This window comes from Myotis yumanensis, unplaced genomic scaffold (genome assembly GCF_028538775.1).
Source record: "Myotis yumanensis isolate MYYU_CA2020_CCGP unplaced genomic scaffold, mMyoYum1.0.hap1 SCAF_18, whole genome shotgun sequence".
Taxonomy (NCBI): Eukaryota; Metazoa; Chordata; class Mammalia; order Chiroptera; family Vespertilionidae; genus Myotis; species Myotis yumanensis.
Window position 1 is genome coordinate 36,353,161 of NW_027223769.1, and position 19,331 is coordinate 36,372,491.

General features: G+C 55.7%; 1 protein-coding gene and 1 long non-coding RNA gene across 8 annotated transcripts in view; both read right to left on the bottom strand.

Annotated features, from left to right (window-relative positions):
• Positions 1–8,948, bottom strand: part of LOC138996673 (uncharacterized) — a 101,618-nt gene extending 92,670 nt beyond the window's left edge. For 3 of the 6 annotated variants that reach the window (XR_011468839.1, XR_011468841.1, XR_011468837.1), the window contains exons 1-3: positions 7,553–8,152; positions 6,767–6,877; positions 6,463–6,658 (exon numbers count right to left, since the gene is read on the bottom strand). This is a non-coding gene — a long non-coding RNA (uncharacterized lncRNA). Of the gene's footprint in view, positions 1–3,563; positions 4,038–4,306; positions 5,214–6,462; positions 6,659–6,766; positions 6,878–7,552; positions 8,153–8,325 lie in introns of those variants that run through there. The other 3 variants (XR_011468840.1, XR_011468842.1, XR_011468838.1) reach the window with 3 other exon arrangements.
• Positions 8,949–9,813: 865 nt separating this feature from the next.
• Positions 9,814–19,331, bottom strand: part of FTO (FTO alpha-ketoglutarate dependent dioxygenase) — a 242,100-nt gene continuing 232,582 nt past the window's right edge. For both annotated transcript variants that reach the window (XM_070398592.1, XM_070398591.1), the window contains one exon: positions 9,814–11,812. In XM_070398592.1, the coding sequence (XP_070254693.1) occupies positions 11,659–11,812 (154 nt within the window). In that variant the 3' untranslated portion in view covers positions 9,814–11,658. The remainder of the gene's footprint in view (positions 11,813–19,331) is intronic.

The following is a 19,331-nucleotide window of genomic DNA, read 5'->3' on the forward strand; positions in this document are numbered from 1 at the left end:
TCATTTCCTCTTCTTATTAGAGGTAATTAAATTTATTAGACGTCAGTAAAAGCCTTGTAAACAGGAAAAAAAATATGAATGCTCATAAAAGTCTGCCCTCTCTTTTCAGCCTAATAATTAAGATGCGACGAGAAAGTCGCTAATAACAGCTCATAATTTATGAGGTGTCACTCAGCCCCGAATCTGAGACACATTGTGCAGGTATCAAACACTGAAATGAAAATAATACCCACCGAACCGCATTATTTATTAAATACATAACCACTCGGAGAAATAAACACATCACACACAGAACCTGATATTTCTGATGGAAACAGTATATACATCATCCCCTGCCTGGGAATATATTACCCATCAAGTCAAATGCTTAAATCAAAGTCACAACTTGTTTAAATGCAAACTGCCCGTGGCAGCCTGGCAAGCCCCACATTTCCACTCGGCGTTCACCTTGATGTCAGTTTTCAAAGCCTGAGTCGCTGTGAAGGTTTTTCAATATTATTCTTTTTAACATGCTCACAGGGAAAGACATCCCCCAGCAAGCATCTGAGAATGAGAAACAGGAGAGGAGGCAAGGGAAAGGTTCCAGACGGAAGAGCAAGAATCGGGAATTAATGAAAACACTCCCACCTCCACCCCCTCCAGCACGAGGAACTCGAAGCCACCGCAGGCCGGGCCCTGCCCACTGACGGTCTCAGCCCCTCGCGGAGTCCTTTCCTGCTGCAGTTTACGAATGGACTTTACATCTCTATCCACGGCCCAGCTGACACCAGGACTGGAGTGCTTTGGCATCAATGGTGATGGAAAGTGTAGCCACCCGCCAAGCCTGGCACACACGAGGCCCCCGGCTGCAAGTCTGACATGCTTGTAAGTCCATCGATTCAAAGATGCCCTTGTTTATAAGCGGCATCATTATCGGGGTAGCGCTAAGAAAGAAAAAATTAAACACCGCCAAGTAAACCAGGACATGCCATCATCGGAAGGTGCACCCTGATGCCAGACATTTAAACTGAAAAAAAAGAAGAAAGAAAGAAAGAAAGAGAGAGAGAGAGAGAGAGAGAGAGAGAGAGAGAAAGAGAGAGAGAGAAGGAGGGAGAGAGGGAGGGAGGGAGGGAGGGAGGGAGGGAGGGAGGAAAGGGAGGGAGGAAGGGAGGGAGGGAGGGAGGAAAGGGAGGGAGGAAGGGAGGGAAGGGAGGGAGGGAGGAAGGAAGGGAGGAAGGAAGGGAGGGAGGAAGGAAGGAATTTTAGAATCCACACAATAAAGTCCTTAAAGCGAGATGAGTTAAGATGAACATCAGTCTTGAAACTGTTATCTTGGTTAGAGTGGGTGAATTCCATCTCAATAAAGCTGTCATTAAAAGTGTTCTTTTGGACACTTCATGTGAGGAGTCCTAATGCTGGACGGTGAAGAAGGTGGTCTAAGAAAGGCCTCCTTGGGGAGGGTCTGAAGGCGACAGTGAGGAAGGGCCTGAAGGAGCTGTGGGTCTGGGAGAAGGGGGTTCGGTGGAGCGAAGAGCAAGTGCTCAGGCCTGTGGTGGGTGGTGCTTGGTGCAGGGCAGCCAGAGTGCGTGGTGCAGAGGGAGAGGCTGGAGGTAAGAGTGGGGGTTTGAGGATCACGGGAGGTGAGAGCAGAGAGGTGACAGCAAAAATAAGTTTTCTTCCCCCCCCCACAAAGAAAAACAAAGGTTTCCTCCAAGTTTCCTATGAAGTTGAACAATTAAAAAAATATTTAGAATATTGTTTATAAAAATTGGGGGGTGGGGGGCGGTGCTATCCATCAATTTCACTCCAAACCCCTACCCTGGTGGCTTCTAGAATAGTTGAAGGTTCGGTATGCCTGAGCGTCCCCACAATCTTTGCAGGTGGCCCTGCCCACGATCCCCCTGCACATCCAGACCGAAAGCAGGTCTGTTCAGAGGAGCCGCGTTCCTTCGGCGGCCTCCGCTGAAGGTTGTTTACGGTTTGGGGCTACTGCGAATAAATCTGCTACAATCATTCATGTACAGGTCTTGCGTGCATTTAGGTTTCATTTTCATTTTTTCGGGGACAAAGGGTCAGGAATGCAATTGCCGGGTCACGTGGGAGCTGCATGTTCGGTTTTATAAGAAACGGCCCAACCACTTCGCAGAGGGGCTGCGCCCCTTCACGTCCCCGCCAGCGATGCCCGCCTGACCCAGTGTCTCCGCGTCCCCCGGCCCGCACGGGATAGTATGGGGCCTTCGAAATTAGCCATCCTCCCAGTGCTCCCGACCTTCGTTTGCCTTTCCCTCCTGGCCTATTGGCCACCTGCGCGGCCTCTCTGGGCGGGCTTTCCTCCCGCGCTGGAACGGATTGTGTTTTTCCAGCTGAGCACCAGGGGAAGTCCCGGACCCAAGCCTTAAAGCTCTGTGGTGACGCCTCAAAGGAGAGAAGAGCGATTCCTGTTCCCCATCCCCCCACACCCTGGGCTGCACACTCACTGTGTGCAATTTGGGGATGGGGCCCTGATACCGTCTTGCTCATGTGTGTGCGTGTGCATGTGTGTGTGTGTGTGTGTTTGCTGAGCACCTGTATTGAGTCAGAGGTGTATGATGTGATGCCACAGTCTTAGCAGCCTCATGACCCCAGGCCAGTGGAATCTGAAATTCTTCTTGCCAACCCACGCCCAGTGCCCCCAAGTCCATGGCCACCACACTTGTCCAGTCTTCCCTCAACCTCCACTGGCCTTTTGCTCTTGGGACTGGACCCCTAGACCGAATGCTATGCAGCATGGCTGTGCCCTGATCCCACACAAAGGCCTTGCCCACTCTCTTCTGGGGGTGCTTCTTCTGCCCCCCTCTAATCCCACACAGATCAAGACCCCCTTTGGCCCCTGCTGTCGTGCCCCAAACACTAGCTCAGATGCTCAGCTGCCGTATCAGCACCTCCTGGATGGGGTGTCCGTGCGGGCAACCACTGTGCTGGCCCAGTTCTCCCCAGGCCCAGCCATGCTCGGTTGTGTCCTTGCCTGCTGCTAAGCTGCCTGAGCCCACGGCCAGCTCACCTAACACACAGGCCCAGAGCCACGCTACAAAATTGGGTGTGACTGGAACAAAGGCGAGGAGCCAGTTTGGGGAGATGGAGTTGGAGAGAGAGAGGCTGGGGGTGGAATTCAAACAGCCTTGTATGCTGAGCCCAGAAACATCTTCAGGGAAAGGGAGCTGTGTGGGCGTGCAGGAGGCAGGAGCTGGGGATCAGGCAAGCCTGGCAGGAAGGATTTTAGAGCTGGGGATACTGATGGTAGATGGTCACTCTAGCAAACAGACAGCCAATACATGTTTATTGAGCAGCTATCATGTGCCAGATAAAAGTTAGCTGGATCGATCGCTAGTATGCATTAAAGGATTCGGGGCATATGAAATGTTATTCTGAGGGTTAAGGAGAATAAAACAGAAGGAAAGATTTGGTCCTGTGAACTCTGCCATCTGTGACGAGCCCAACAGTAAATATTTTAGGCTCTGTGGGCCTCACAGTCTCTGTCACAATCCTCAAGCCTGCGAAGGCAACCACAGACAATATGTAAACAAATGAGTGGGGGCCGTGTTCCAATAAAACTTTATTTTATAAAAACAAGCAGTGGGCCGGATTTGACTGTGGGCTGTAATCTGCTGACTCCGGCTCTCGATTTTACTGCTGCTTGACATGCCAGTGTTGGAGTGACGAATCTTGGCCTCTTTGCTTTTGAGATCCCGCCCCATACATTCCAATGGCTTGTTCGGGTCGTCAAAAAACACAAAAATTTTTGTGGACCTTGGCGGCCCAGGGGAAAAAGAATTAACGACGCACACTGTTTTGTAGACGAACACAGTTTCTCCTCTCTGGGCTGGAATGGGAGGGGGTAGGCCGTTCCTAAAAGCAACCTGGGACCGTCTTCCTCTTCAACATCCGTGAGGTCTATTTGGAAGGTGGGTTTGAGAATGTGTGTATTCTTCCCGAACCTCGGTCTCTACCAGAAACCTGGAATCCGGGGTCTATAATTCACTTTAACGTCATTGTTCCCATCTGGGCTTGATTTGCCCCATCTGTAAAATGGGTACAACAGACAAAACCTTCTCTTTGGAGCTCTCCTGGTCTCACGCTTTGTTTTAAAATGGGCAAGGGGGCTGAGCCCGGAAGTCCTGGTTAAGAACAGGACTTGCAGGACAAGGACCTTGTGTCCCTGGGACAGAGTCTGGTAGTTAGGAAGGGATCCGTGAGTGTTGGTTAGAATCCATGCTGGCTGGCTGGCTAAGGCAGAAGCATCAATGCTACCGAAAGTTGGATATACGGCAGCCTCTGCGAGCCTCCTCACCTTCAGCTCATCGCGGGGGCCCCTGACGCAGCCAGGCTGCTGCCGCCCTGTTGCTCTGCTGGCCCATGGCTGTCAAATTCACTTCGCTTTTGGCCTTGGCCGGGGGCTCCATGCCTTCAGAGAAATTTCCCCAGCGCCTTTCCCTCCAGCTCCGTGGCGAGGATGCCGCCCCCAATTCTGCACGCACGCACAGCTCACTTAATGGGCACAGAGGAATGGGAGAAAGCTCGGGAAAAGAAACAAAAATTACAACCCCATCCAGCCTAAACCTTGGGAGATCTACCGGGGTCTGCATCTCTTTAAAAACGATACACAGACATCTCTGGTCGGAGTGAAACCGCGCCGCTCACCGAGGGCTGGAGACAGCCACCGAGGCTCAGTCACACACAGTTAGTTTCAAACCCGTGGCCCCGCGCGCAGGGCTAAATCAATGTACAGTATATTAAAAACAATCGCCGCGGCCCTCCAACGATCCAGGGGCTTAGCTTTGAATGCATTCAGGCTAATGGGGGCTTTAATGGGTTCTGACAGATCCTTCTATTGATCAAGAGACTTGTATGAAATACGCTGCCTCCTAAACTCTGTTTTGATTTTGAGAAAAGAAAACTAAACGGCCGTGGTAAACAGGGCTTGATTGTTCCGTGTTCCCCGAGAGCCCTCTCCGCCTGACCCTGGTGGGGAGCCGCCGACGGGAGGACAATGAGAATCCTATGTACCTGGCTTGCTTCTCTCCCGGCTCTAATCAAGGCATAATCAACTGGAAATCTCCGTCTGAAGATTTGGGGGCGGGGAGGGCAGGAGGGTGGCCAGAGGCCCAGGGTTCCGTGTTGGGTGAGATAGGAGCGAGGAGCGTTAGCTGCCCCGGGAAATGGAGTCAGCCTTGCGGTCTCCGAGGTGGGCAGGTTCACTGTGGAAGACGGAAGTCCCTGTTTGAAAGGGTCCTCGGTGGGGACGGCAGTTTTGCAAAGAAACGGAGGAAGGCGCGCTCCCTTCCTCCGTCCGCGTGTCCTGGGCCCAGGTGGACTCGATCAAACGCAGAACACACCTCGGCTAGGCCTGGTAGGGTCCCCAGGGTGCATGGCGTCTGCAGAACTTGACACAGAGGCCTTGGCGTTGTTCTTTGAGACTATTCTTGTGCAAGAGGTGTTTGCCTCCCCCACCACCTGGCTGCCCCTGGCGGCCTCCACCGAGACCCGTGGGCCGCGCCGCTGTCGGACCAGCCTTGTCTGATTAGAAGTGAATGACATGCACGCCAACCCTTCCATCACCCCCACTTCCCCTCGCCAATCAAACTGATTTCACAAAATCAATCCTCCTCCTTCCTGGTGGGTGTGGCTCAGGTGGTTGGAGTGTCATCCTGGACACCAAAAGGTCGAGGGTTTGATTCCTGGTCGGGCACATACGGAGGGAAACCAACTGGTGTTCTCTCTCACATAGATACTTCTCTCTCTCTCTCTCTCTCTCTCTCCCTCCCTCTCTCTAAAATCAATAAACATATCCTCAGGTGAGGATTTAAAAAAAAAAGCAAGCACTAACTGGTTTGGCTCAGTGGATAGCGCGTTGGCCTACAGACCAAGGGTCCCGGGTTTGACTCTGGTCAAGGGCACGTACCTCGGTTGCAGGCTCCTCCCTGGCCCAGGCCCCGGGTTGGAGCATGTGCAGGAGGCAACCAATCGATGTGTTACTCTCACACTGATGTTTCTCTCTGTCTTTCTATCTGCCACTCTCTCTAAAAATCAATGAAAAAGTATCCTCAGGTGAGGATGAACAAAACAAGTAAATAAATAAGACAAATCCCCCCAAATGTGGTTTCTACCTGGGAGAGGTGGGCTGCACAGCTGGCGGGGGGGGCGGGGTTCCTGTGGGGGTTCCTCCAGCTTGCAGACCCTCTCCTTGTCTGGGAAGCTGGGAAGGGCAGGCAGGCTGCCTTTGAAACCCGCACCACTAAGACGGCCTGTATTCCATCTTCAAACCCCTTGCGAGACAGCAGAGGTGGTTGCCATGGACAGTCCCTCACCAAGCGGGTCAGCAGGGCCCCAGCACCCAGGGTCCGGAACCGGGCTGTGCAACGCCCTTGACCCCTCTGTGCCCGTCCGTGGGCAGCGCCGTCCTCAGCCTGCACTCCCCATCTCTCGGCAGGAAGCCCCTGCACTTACCAGATTAAAATCCACGGCCGCGCCCGGCGCCCAGCACTCATCTGTATTGGTGCCGCGAGGAGTCAGTGGCTTCTGTAGAGTTGATGGATTTTGTCTCCAGGCAAGTGCAGACAGGCACACGCATCCGTATCGGCTGCTATCCATTTAGCCGGGCGCACGCGGGCCCAGGAGCTATCTCACCTCGATCCCCGCAGGACTGATGAGGAGGAAGAGTGAGCAGAGTCGTGAACCCGCCATCAGGGAAGGACCCCGGACCACGTGCTGGGAGTTAATGAACGCGTCCCTCCCCCTGAGAGAGACTGACCCCGGGCCTCCGCCATTCGCCGTCGATCAACAATTGCTGTGCACGGATCATCCATTAGGAGGGGATGGCAAGAATTCTTTTTTAAGCAAATCTAAAGTTGCGATGGGTGACCTAATCCCGCCACGGGAACGGCGGGGAGGGACGAAAGCATCATTTTTCATAGCAGCTCCTGGATCGGAAAGGTCTGCGCCATCTGCCTAGACAAACGGGGACGCTGCGAGGCGCAAATGGGGTGGGAATACGGGGTGGGAGCCTATTATTCTGGTACTTCCTACAAGATGTGACAGTCCCAGGAGGCGGCGTCACCGTCCTCCCTGTGACCCAAACAAAGACCGGAGCCCAGAGAGTTCAGGGACCCACTGTCCCAGGAAACCGGATGATGCCTTCGGAGCGCGTCCTGACGCCTGCATGTGCCGGGCGCTGCGGGGCGTGTTCTGTGCACATCCACCCACGCACTCCTCCCACAGCCTCAGGTGACAGGTATGTTGCCATCAGGCCCATGTTGTGTGTTTTTGTGTGTGTGTGTTTTCTAGTATGTTTATTATTGATTTCAGAGAGGAAGGGAGAGAGAGAGAAAAACATCCATGATGAGAGAGAATCATGGATCGGCTGCCTCCTGCACGCCCTCCATTGGGGATCGAGCCCCCATCCCAGGCTTGTGCCCTGACCAGGAATCAAACCGTGACCTCCTGTTTCACAGGTCAACGCTCAGCCTCTGAGCCACGCCGGCCGGGCTATCATGCCCATTTTGTAGACAAGAAAACAAAGGTTTGAGAGGGTGGGTACCTTGGGGTCACATGCAGAACCAGGACTCCGCAGCTGGTCGCAGACGTGGCAGAGCCGGGGGCGCAGAGGGGCTGTCTCTAACTGTCCGGGAGGGCCTGGCGGGATGGCTGCGTGGACTTGGTGCCTCCTGTGGGACCGGGACTGCGGTGTGAGAAGGGGGCACGGGGCTGGAGGACGGGGGGACCCCCGTGCTTTACCTTGTCAATAAGAGAGAAATGAGAGGCCCAGCTGGCGTAGCTCCATGGTTGAGCATCGACCTATGAACCAGGAGGTCACAGTTCAATTCCCGGTCAGTGCACCTGCCGGGGTTGTGGGCTCCATCCCCAGTGTGGGGCGTGCAGGAGGCAGCCGATCCATGACTCTCTCTCATTATTGATGTTTCTATCTCTCTCTCCCTCTCCCTTCCTCTCTGAAATCAATAAAAATATTTTTTTTTAAAAAATGAGAGAGAACCGAGGAACGGAACTTTCTCGTGCTTCCCGGGGATCCATCCGGGTGTCTCAGGCGAGCCAGCCAGCCAGGTGTACCCTCTGCCTGGCAGCCAGTGACACCTGCCTCCGGAGACAGGTGGCCCGGCCCTCCTGCAGGAGGCATTCCCGCCACCCCTGCCTCTCCCGCCCCCACCCGGCCCCCCCGAAGCTGCCTGCTTCCCGCCGCCCCACTCATTACAGCAACCCGGGGCCTCCCCTCCCCCGTACGGTTGTCAACTTGATTTCACCACCGCGCTACCCACGGCTCCCAATGAAACGTGATTAAAACCACCATTTAATCACCGAGTGACCAAGGCGGCCGGGCTCCACGGCAGGGCCACTTCCCGCGTTGTCGTCCGCGGGCTCCTCTCCCTCTCGGTCTGTTTGCGGAGCTGCCTTTTCATATAAAAATCGCGTCTTCCCCGGGCCTGCCCCTGACAGGCCTCCAAGATAAACATACTCAGCGTGGCAGGGGGCCACGTGCATGCAATTTGCCCGGCGGTAAAAATCAGCCCGAACCAGAGCAGGGGGAGAAGTTGCATTTGGAAACCATCCCCCGAAATACACACAGAACCTCCTCCGGAACATGGGGTGACCCTTCACCGGGGCCTATGGAAGCTCATTTCGAGCGCCCCTCGATTCAGTCAGGGATTAGACACTTCTTAATAAAATCATTGTTTCCAGCGATGCCGTGACCAGCCAAGTCCCCTGGGCGGAGGGTGCAGGGAGAACGGGGTGGGTGTGGCAGCCGGGGTGCGGGGGCTGCCCAGAGGGAGCACCCCGTCCTGCACTCGGGGGGCTCCCGGGACACCGTCCCCATCTCAGGATCTCCCTCGGGGATGAGGGGCACTCCCGTGACAAAGCCGTGCCTTTGCCCTGGGCCACCTGCTGTCTGAGACCCTGGGAGTCAGGCGGTAGCCAGAGCCATTACCTGCAAGCACAGGAATAGCTCAGCCCCCCGACCCTCCCTGCAGGGAACCAAACCCACACGCTGGTCGGGCCTCTCCCCCTGCACCGCCCCCACTGCCCTCTGGTTCCTCTGCTTCGGCACAGCGGCCCACCCAGCTGTTCCCCATCTCGGACCCTTCTACCCGCTCCGTCCCCTCACCCAGGGGGTCCCTCCCTGGCACCTACCACACCTTACTCACTTGCTGGTCTATTGTCTGTGCCCACTACAGGATGAGTTCCTATTCCCGTGGCTACATACGCCCCCACCCCCACACCTGGCTGGGGGCGGGCAGAGAGGAGCCCTGGAAGGCAGGGACCTGTCTGTGGGTGCCCAGGGCTCCCCCTTACTGAGCTATGGGGGGGGGAGCGAGGGCTGTCTTCAGAGCACTCTCTCCAGAGAGCTGGGATCAGGCAAGCCTGGCAGGAAGCAGCAGGGATAGTGAGTGGAGGAGGTCCCGGAGACCAGGCTTCCTGCCCCCGCCTCCGACCCCAGCAGCCCCCTCTGATGCCTCTTGCCCCTCCTCCTCCTCTGCACCTGAACCCCCGGGGAGAGCATCACGCTTACCGACAGCCGACAGCCACCGCTGAGGAAATGTGACTCACCTTTCGGCCTCACCGCCGGCAGTGGTTCCAGCCTGGCCGCCATCACCTGGCCCGCCCACGGGACTTTGCGAACGACCTGCACCTGGGCCCCACCCCGGCCAAGGACACAGGCCCACCCACCTGCGCACAGGAGGGCATCCTGGAACCTTTCTTGGTCCCTTCCCTCCTCCCGCTGACATTTTTACACAACATATTGGCACAAGCAGTCCAGGAAGACGGCGTGATAGCAATACACGTGTGTCGGGGTAAGCACTCGACATTTATTTCTCCTACAGGGGTGCAAGCAAGCAGGTGCGGGAGCAGTGACGTGAGGGGAGGAGCAACTCAGGTTTACAATGCAGGACGCCAGGGAGCCGCGGGGCACCTGGGGGCTCATGCCCTCAGCGGAGCCAGAAGACACCCGGCTGCCACTCCCGGGGCTGCCAGATCTTCCGGACCCTAAAGAGACAGCACACGCTTTTATTTCATAGGAAATCTCCCGAGTGTTCAAATATCGGCCCTGGTGAAATAGAACAGAGAACCAGCACGGGGAGCGGGGGGCGCTACATAAAACCCCTCTGTGCCAGGCCCTGCTCACCGACCCGGTCCCAGGCGCCCTGCAAACCCCGAGGCAGGGCTTGGTGAGTGGAGGGGGGTCCCAGGGACCAGGCTTCCTGCTCCCCGCACTGATGCGGACAGGGAGGCTCAAGGACATCTGGGGTTCCCCCGAGGTCGGAGACACCCAGTCTCCGGAGAGGAAACCCTGGCCGCTTTGCCTGGCGTGACCTTTCCGTGGAGGTGAGCGCCCAGGAATGAACGCATGCGTTGAACCAGCGACAAGGCTCTGATGGCAGGAAGGCTGGGCCTGGCCACCTCTGATGGGCTAGGCCAGTGGTTCTCAACCTTGGCTGCACATAAAATCCTGATTTCTGGGCCTCATCTAGTAACAAAGAAACAGAATTTCCGGAGGATGAGGCCCAGAAATCAGGATTTTAAAAAGATTCCCAGGTGATTCTGATGTGCAGCCAAGGTTGAGAACCACTGGGCTAAGCGCTCCTCGCCTTCCGATCCTGCACACGGTTCCGAGAGAATCACGGGCCGGGAGAGGAGCGAGCTGGTCTCACCATGTCTGGGAGTCACCAAAGGGCAGCAGACAGGTCTCGGCATCACCAGACAAACCTGGTGCAAGGAGTGAGGACGGGAGGGGCACGCGTCTCCACGGGGCCGGCTCCCTGGTACGTGACGGCTCTTATACTTTGAGTTGGGTATTTAACGACATGTCAGAAAGTGTTCCAAGACGTCTGTGGAGAAATAACTTCCCCTTGGGAGTGGGTGCCTTCCGTGTGCCCATTACACAGATGAGGAAACTGAGGCCCAGCAACGTGCCCCAGGTCACCAGGCTGGTAGAGGGAGTTGTGATCGGGGCCCAGGTTTCAACCTTGTCTCTCTGAGGCTCCGATGCCATCAACCCCACCTGTCATTATGCGCAAAGTGGGGGGGCCAGAGAAAAGACTAAAAAAGATGTTCTGGGCGCTGGCCGGGGCAGCAGTCGGCAGCCACACATGGCCACTCACCACCGGCCACATGGCTCCCACCCCCAAGGAACTGAATGTTTGGTTGCAACGAACTTCGGATTTAAATGTCTGGAGCCACGCGTGGCTGGCGGCTGCCACACTGGACCCCGCAGCCTCTGAGCGGTGCGGTGAGGAACGGGGAGGGGCATCCCTAAGCTCTGTGGTCCCCCGGGCGGCGCTAGTCACTGCCCTTGCTGCTCTGTGGAGGCTTAGGAAGGAGGAAGGTTGGGACTTGGCACAGGCTGGGCTCACCCTGGTCGCTCCCTTGGCCTTGGAGCTGGAAGGCTCACATTAAAAATCCAAGTGGGGACAATCGTGGGGAGGAGGGGGGTCCTGTTTAATATCAAATCGGGTGATCACACTGGGCCATCTCCAAACACTGGACATCACAGGGCCCCACTGCCCAGCCGTTTCTAGCTGGGACCCGGGTTCTACCATCTAAAGGCCGCGCCTACCCACACTGCCCGTGGCGGGGATGGAGGAGAGGAGCCAAGAACGGCCTTTCCCTCCTCCCCTGAGACACACATGCCTCCTAGGGTGTGGGCTCCAGGAGCAGGCCTCTGAGTTCCGAGACGACGTCCGTGAGGTCGAAGGGCAGGGGCATGGCGGGATCCTCCTTCTCCCAGTACGGCCGGCACTCTGGCTTCTGGTCGGCGGGTAAGGTGCGCACGATCCGGGACTGGCACCTGGAAGAGGGAGAACAGGCAGTTCATCTGCAGGAGGAAGCACCCGAGCACCGACCCCCAAGGACCACAGGGGGCGACGCGGCCAAATGCCCACGGCCGTCCTCTGCAGTGGCCGCGGCCGCCATCACGCACGAGCGTGCGAGGCAGGAAGCAGGTGGCTATGCAAAGGGAGGGTCCTTCCTTATGGTGCTGGAATTTCCCTTTTTTTCCCCCCAATTCCCAGATTTCGATGATTCTCCAGAGGCTCCAGAGAAGCCAGTCGCCAGGGAAAAGCAGTTACTCTGCCTTTTAAGCTGGTGACTTGGTTCTCCATGGGCTCCGCTGTGATGGGACGTGTGTGACTAAGCCATTATCAGATCTGAATGTTTGTGGGATTTCGATGTGTTACCAGATTACTGGGGGGGGGGGGGGGGGGGGGGGGAGATTAAATTGAATTTACTGCCTGGAAACGTCCGAGGGCAGATTACACAATAGGCCAGGCCGGGCCTGACTCCGGGGTTCCCGCCCGGCCCCGTGCGCCAAGGAGGCCCGACGAGGAGAGCCGAGCTTACGGGGAGCTATGCAAATAGAGGTTAATATTCATTTCTGCTGATGAGGACGTGGGGAACCGCCACCAAATTAAATTAAGAGGCGAGCAGCAGTTACTCCCCAAGGAGGACCCTTAAATCACGGTTTTTATGAAGTGGATTATTCATCGGTGGTCGGGAAATTAATTAGCGTCGGCGACGGCAGCACCGCCTCGGAGGCAGGAGTCGGGGTGGCGGCCACCCCGCACCCTGGGGGGCAGCAGGCCCTCGGATGTGACGTGGGTCTGGCCCAAGCCCGTGTGGCTTTAGCTTTGTTTATCTGGGAGAGAACAGAGGACCAGAGAGAAGGAAACGCAAACTGCAATCAAGAAGGAACAATTGCACCCTGGCTGGTGCGGCCCGATGGGTAGAGCATCCACCCGCAGACTGAAGGGTCCTGGGTTCCATTCTGGTCAAGGGCATGTATGTCGGTTGCAGGCTCGATCCCTGGCCTTGGTCGGGGCTCGTGTGGGAGGTAACTAATCGATGTGTCTTTCCCATCTCTCTCTCTCTCTGTCTCTCTCTCTCTCTCCCTCCCACTCACTCCCTCCCTTCCACTCTGTCTAAAACTCAGTGGAAAAATATCCTCAGTGAGGATTAACAACAACAACAAGGATAAATAATTTATACTTTCTGGCCACGTGGCAGTGACAGTGGGTGCCCAGAAAAGAAACACGGGTGCTCCCCGACTTACGAGGGGCTGACGTCCCGTCAAACCCATCATGATCGACAACATTGTAAGTGGAAAACGCCTGGGATCCGCCTAACCTACCGAACGCCCTAGCTCAGCCTGGCCCACCTTAGCTCAGAACACGGCCATGAGCCCCCAGCTGGGCAGGGTCCTCCAACACAAAGCCTATTGCATCACCGAGGGCTGACCAGCTCCTGTAGTGATTTTCATACGCATCGCTTTCGCACCATCATAAATTTAAAAAAAAGCAGAGGTCAAGCCATCGTCAGTTGGGGACCGCCCGCTCTATGAGTTCTTCTCCCCCCACCCCATGCTCTCTAAACCAATTAAGAAGTGGCCAGGCCACCATTTGTCTTCTGCTCGGGACTGACCATGAAGAGATCGAAGAATGGACCTATTTCCAAGCCTGACGGGAGGGAAGGTTCCTGACTCCGAGACGTCTCCTTCTCTGGGGCATTATCGACGGGGAGGGGGTCCCCCCAGGAAAACATACTTCAACTGAACACCTACTTTCCCGTGTGCTTAATTGCGGGGCCGGCATCCCGGGCACTCGATCGCCGCACATGACACACAGCCGCCCATACATCTCCCGCGCTCCGCGCCGGCTGATAATGGCGTCTGTTAACACGCGCTAAGTACTGTTATGTAGCACATCACTTCATAAATAATAAGATTAGCTGACCCCGGGGCCCCGAGAAGAGTCGCGTGTGTAAATGTTCTCATTATTTATTTAAAGCAAGAATTAAAGCAACAGAAGCTGCGTCGGACAATCCTCTTAGCATAAATATTAAACTGTTTGCACCGATAAGCCCCGCACGGCAGCGGGAACAGAGGGTGCGTTCTGCAGACGCCTTTGCGGGAGTGGGTGTGGGAGACGGTGCCACTCGCCGCCGCGGTCCCCAGGGTGCCTCTCCCCAGGGCCAGAGACGGTCTCTAAGTCACATGAAAGCGATGGGAGGAAATTAATACTTGAGGGGAGCCGAGACTAATTACAGAGGAGCCCGGGAGAGCTGTTTAAACGGAACTTTCTTCACTGCCTGGGAACCAGAGAGGGATGTGCAATGACGCTCACTCAGAGAGGGAGGCTCAATAGGAAGTTACTCCAAACGGAGCACCTCATCCCGCAGTGGGAAAATGGTCGGTGCACACATTAACCCAGTTGGCAGATCAGCCGGCTGTGATGAGTGTTGACCCACCTAGAATATCAGGAGGTTTGCCGACAGTCGGTAGGCGTGCTTTCTCACCTGTCAATGGGTTCTGCCCCCTCCCCTGGAGAAAGTGCGAGAGATATCACAGCCTGCTGCAGAGGTCTGCGGAGGCCGCGGTGCGCACGCCTCCCCAGCCCACGGCTGTGATGGGCCGGCCATGCTCCCCCACGCGTGGAGACTTCCCGCCCCGCCCGCCGAGTGGATGCGGATGGCCCCCTTGCCAAACCAGAATGCCGACAGAGTGCACCGTGGGCCGAGCTCGTCTGGGTTTGAAAGCGTGAAACACTAGCTTAGGCTTTGGGCTCAAATAATGTTCCTACTTGGGACAAATTACCCTAGAAATGAGAGCGTGCTGGTGTCTTCCACACGGACCTTCACGTGACAATAAGCCAGTGTGATTGGCCAGGATGAGAGGACCTTTCTAGAGAGAGGGACACACTGTGCCCGGGGCTCCCGAGGAGAGCAGAGCATTCCAAACCCGGCTAAGCAGCAAGCAAGTCATAGGTCCCCCTTTCGACCTTGTCCTCTCACCTCCCATCTTAAAGAAAAACCTTCCTTTTAATGCTTCCGGTTAGTGAATAAACGTGAATCTACTTGGGGAGCCCTGTTCCTTTCCTGAAGCAAAGGAAAAATAATACAGACTCATGCTCTTTCTAGTCAAACAACTCGATAAGTCACCCCCCCCTCACCCCCTCACCCTGCAAACTCTCGCTGCTTAGGAATGGTTCTCCCTGAAGGATCAGCCTAGTGACGTAACGGGAAACCGTTGACAGGTGTCCTGTGGGTGGCCCCTGTGCAGACTGCCCGGAGGGTCCCCTCGCCCGCACAGGTGTCACTCCTGGGGGCCGCCGCCCTCGGATCTCCCCCGGGGGCCACACTTAGATCCGGATGGCCAGGGCCTTGGCTACATTAGTGGACACTGGCCGCCCGGCTGGGACTAACCACTTTAGCTGAAGTGTGTGTTAATTAGGGATATGCGAGCCGTCGATACGAGGTTAATGCAGAGGTCAAGGGAGAAACCCCTTCCTTCCTTGCATCACTTCACAGACGGGGGTGACGAACGCCGGGCTCCGTGGTTCTTAATCGATAGGTTTTATAGTAATGCGCTGGCCATCGATTTTAAGAAAACACGTACGGTCTTCCTCCTCGTCCCTAAATGTTGCCGCAAATAAAGAAGGACAGGTAACACCCCCATCACTCTCGAGGGGGCCATGAAGGAAGGTGTCAAGAGCAATGGGTCCCGCTACAAGATTCGTCGGGGGTGAGGGGGAAGCGACTTAAAAAAAAAAGTACAAAGAAGCTAGACCTTGATGGAGAACTATTACAAGCGCGGGCCGCCGAGGAGACAAGAGGAATGAACCCCTAAGAGGGAATTCTTTCAGGGAAGGAAGAGAGCAACCCTTGGTGAGAAGGACGACGACATTTTGTGTGCTGTTTAAACGCCTCCAAGGGTCTTAGCACACGGCACAGGTTCATTCGGTTCTCACCATAGCCCGAGAGAGACGGGAGGGAGGTACCGGATCCCCGTTCGGGGTGAGGGCTGCCTCCCCCACGGTCAATCCTTGGGAAGTGGGAGAGAGGGTGGGGCCAGACCCTGGGCATCTGAATGGCTGCCCTCCCCCCAGGCCTCCCCCCACCATTTCCGGGGAGTCCCATTTGGTCTCAAATGGGCCCTGTCCGTGCCACGTAGCTCCTCTGGCCAAGTTAGGCCTTCAGGAGACTCCAAACCACGTCGGGGAAACAGGAAAGCTTTTTATTTCCCTTCACATTTCTACAAAGACTACGATTATGGCCAACGACGGATGACACGTTTTCTTACATGATCATCTAGAGCAGCGGTTCTCAACCTGTGGGTCGCGACCCCTTTGGGGGTCAAACGACCCTTTCACAGGGGTCGCCTAAGACCATCGGAAAACACACATATAATTACATATTGTTTTTGTGATGAATCACTATGCTTTAATTATGTTCCATTTGTAACAATGAAATTGGGGGTCACCACCACATGAGGAACTGTATTAAAGGGTCGCGGCATTCGGAAGGTTGAGAACCACTGCTCTAGAGTCTATAGGAATAAGAGATACACGTTCATCTTTTCCGACCATAAACTGCCCCGGCTGGTGTGAGTCTAAGCATCCTGTCCCGCCCAGCAATGCCAGCTCGGGGTCGGCTCTTGAAAAGGAACCGGCCCACGGCACAGGCCTCCGGAGTCCTCCCCGCCCACCCTGCCGCGCCAGGGCCCCGCCAGGCTCGTGGAGCCACTTAATACGTGAGAGCGCTTGGCCCTCCGCTGGGGTGTAGGCCCGGGAGGTGGGGGGCTGAGAGCAGCCGTAGCCCCGGGGTGGGTTCATTTGTCGGCCCGTCAGTTCCATAATGAGGGCGATGAATGGGCCATGTTGAGGGCCGCGCCTTTAGGAGCTGCTGACCTCTGATCTCTGGTCACAGGATAGGGTCACCTGAAACCTGCAGGCCTTCTCCCCGGCCGGCTGACAATGCAAAGGTCAAGTATGCTCGGCGAGTCTCGGCGTGGAGTCTGCGGCGGCTCGGACGGGCGCTTTCGGCGCGGCCGGGTTGGGTTCCCCGGCTCACAAAGCTATGGAACCGCGGCCGAAACGGGCTGGACAAAAGATATACGATTTCAAAGCGGTCTAGGGTAACGTTCCTTGCCAGGGAATAGAATGAGCTCATTATTTTTAAAGGGCAACAATGAAAACAAACACTTTGGAGGAAAATGTATTCCGCCCGTGCCTCGGCCGCTGGGAGGGGAGGCGGGCAGGCGTAGGGCTTAATGAGCGATATGGATGCTGTACCTGCGACAGGGCAGACGGTCCAATTTGATGCAATTACTGGAACCAAATCCCCACCGGGTAATCGCGAGCCCTCCTCTCGGCCTCAGAATACGGCCTCTCCGCGGTCCTCTGTCAGCACGGCACCCCACAAAGGAGCGTGATGGACAAAAGATAACCCTTCCCAAACTCCAGGACTTCCTTGTTGCCTGAAACTTAAGTCAGGTTCGCAGGAGACGGTCTCAAACTTCAGAAGGATTCCAGAATAACTTAACCATCCGAAATTCAAGGCAGCTGTGGTGTTTTGTTTTTTTTTTCAGATGCACCATTATGTTATTTAAAAACATTTCTTCTTACAAAAAAAGACTTTAAATTTAAAAAAAATAATTTTTATTGATTTTAGAGAGGAAGGGAGAGAGAAACATCAATGATGAGAGAGAATCGTTGATTGCCTGCCGCCTGCACGCCCCACACTGGGGATCGAGCCCACGGGCCACACAACCTGTGACCTCCTGGTTCATAGGTCGATGCTCAATCACTGAGCCACGCCGGCCGGGCTGAAGATTTTAATTTTTGACTGTTTGGTTCAATGTCACTTACTCAGACTCAGGTAATGAGAGTCACGTCGGTAATGCACAGTCATGGAAATGAGAGGGAAGAGGCGACACCACTGGCTTCCGGCATCTAGGAACTTCGTAACCCGTGGAAGGAGCGGGTGTCACGGAGAACACCTAGACCCTTTTTCTACAAAGGATTTTCTCCCGTAAAGTCAACGGCTGACAGACAGACAGACAGACTGCCACGGCAGCGTCACCCACTCCCGCTCCTGAGGGATGAGCAAAGGACAAGGGCTTACGAGCGAAGGGCCAGCTGCTCTCACGTTGGAATGCCCCCTGGAGTTGTGAGCTGGGAGATAAATCTGAGTTGATGCCTTTCCCCTCCGCCCCCATCTGCTCAACTGACAGTCTCTTCCCACTGTAGTGCTGTTTTTAGAAATACTTCCGTGTGCTCTGCTTAACTGTTTTTTAAAAATATGTTTTTATGTATTTTCGAGAGAGAGGAAGGGAGAGGGAGAGACAGAAACATCAAGGAGAAACATCAGTATTGATCGGCTGCCTCCTGCACGCCCCCTGCTGGGGGTCGAGCCCACAACACGGGCATGTGCCTCAACTGGGAATCCAACCAGAGACCTCTTGGTGCCTGAGTCTACGCCCAACCACTGAACCGGCCGGGCTGCTTAACTGGCTTTTGGACGCTGAGGAAATCTCCCAAGTTCATTTGAACCTTCTCCAGAGCGGGAGGCTGCTGGGCCTTGGTCTCTCTCCTCCTCTGGGAGCGCGTTCGCTAACACAGTGGGAAACTCGGGGCAGCCCCGTCCCAACGGCGGGGAAGTCCACGTTCGGAATCGGGGCCAAAATAAAATGCCCGTTTGTCGAGGACATGCTGGCCTTCCGCTGAGTGCAAGCCGTGCACCGATTTCAAAGCTGAGTAGAAGGTTCCGCATGTCCCCGGCATCTGCCCGGTCCCCGCCCAATTCCGGGACCTTCTCTCCTTCCCGTGTCCCACTGGTCACTTGGCTCCAGTCCTGCTGGCTCCTCTGCTCTTCCTCGAACAGGCAGAGAGCAGAGAGCACGCTCAGGCATCAGCGTCTCTGTGTCTTTCACCTGGAACGCTTTCCCCCTCGTCTATCCCCGTGGCTTCTCCCCATCCTTCCAGTCACCGCTTCCCCACGACCCAATCCCTGAGGCCTCCCTTGAGTAAGATAACAACATAGGCCCGGCCGGCGTGGCTCAGTGGTTGAGCCTCAACCTATGAACCAGGAGGTCACGGTTTGATTCCCGGTCAGGGCACATGACCGGGTTGTGGGCTCGATACCCAGTAGGGGGCATGCAGGAGGCAGCCGATCAATGACTCTCTCCATCATGGATGTTTCTATCTCCCTCTCCCTTCCTCTCTGAAATCAATTAAAACATATTTTAAAAAATAAAATAAAAAGGGAACCTACGGAAGGGCTGTGTAGGGAGCGAAAGCCTCGAACGTTTCCAGGAATGAGGTCATTTGAGAAGGTGAACTTCTAAGCTCAACCGACACAGGGTCTCGGGGGATGAAGCAGACACATCCTCCTGAAGACTCTCCCCTGCCTGGCGGCCGTGCCCCAGGGGCTGAGAGGAGGGAAGGCCCTGAACCTGGTCGCCCGGTGCCTTTGACTCTCTGCCCCGCTTGGCGCTGGAAGAGAAGAGAAGAAAGTGCTCCAGGCCTCACTGGGCT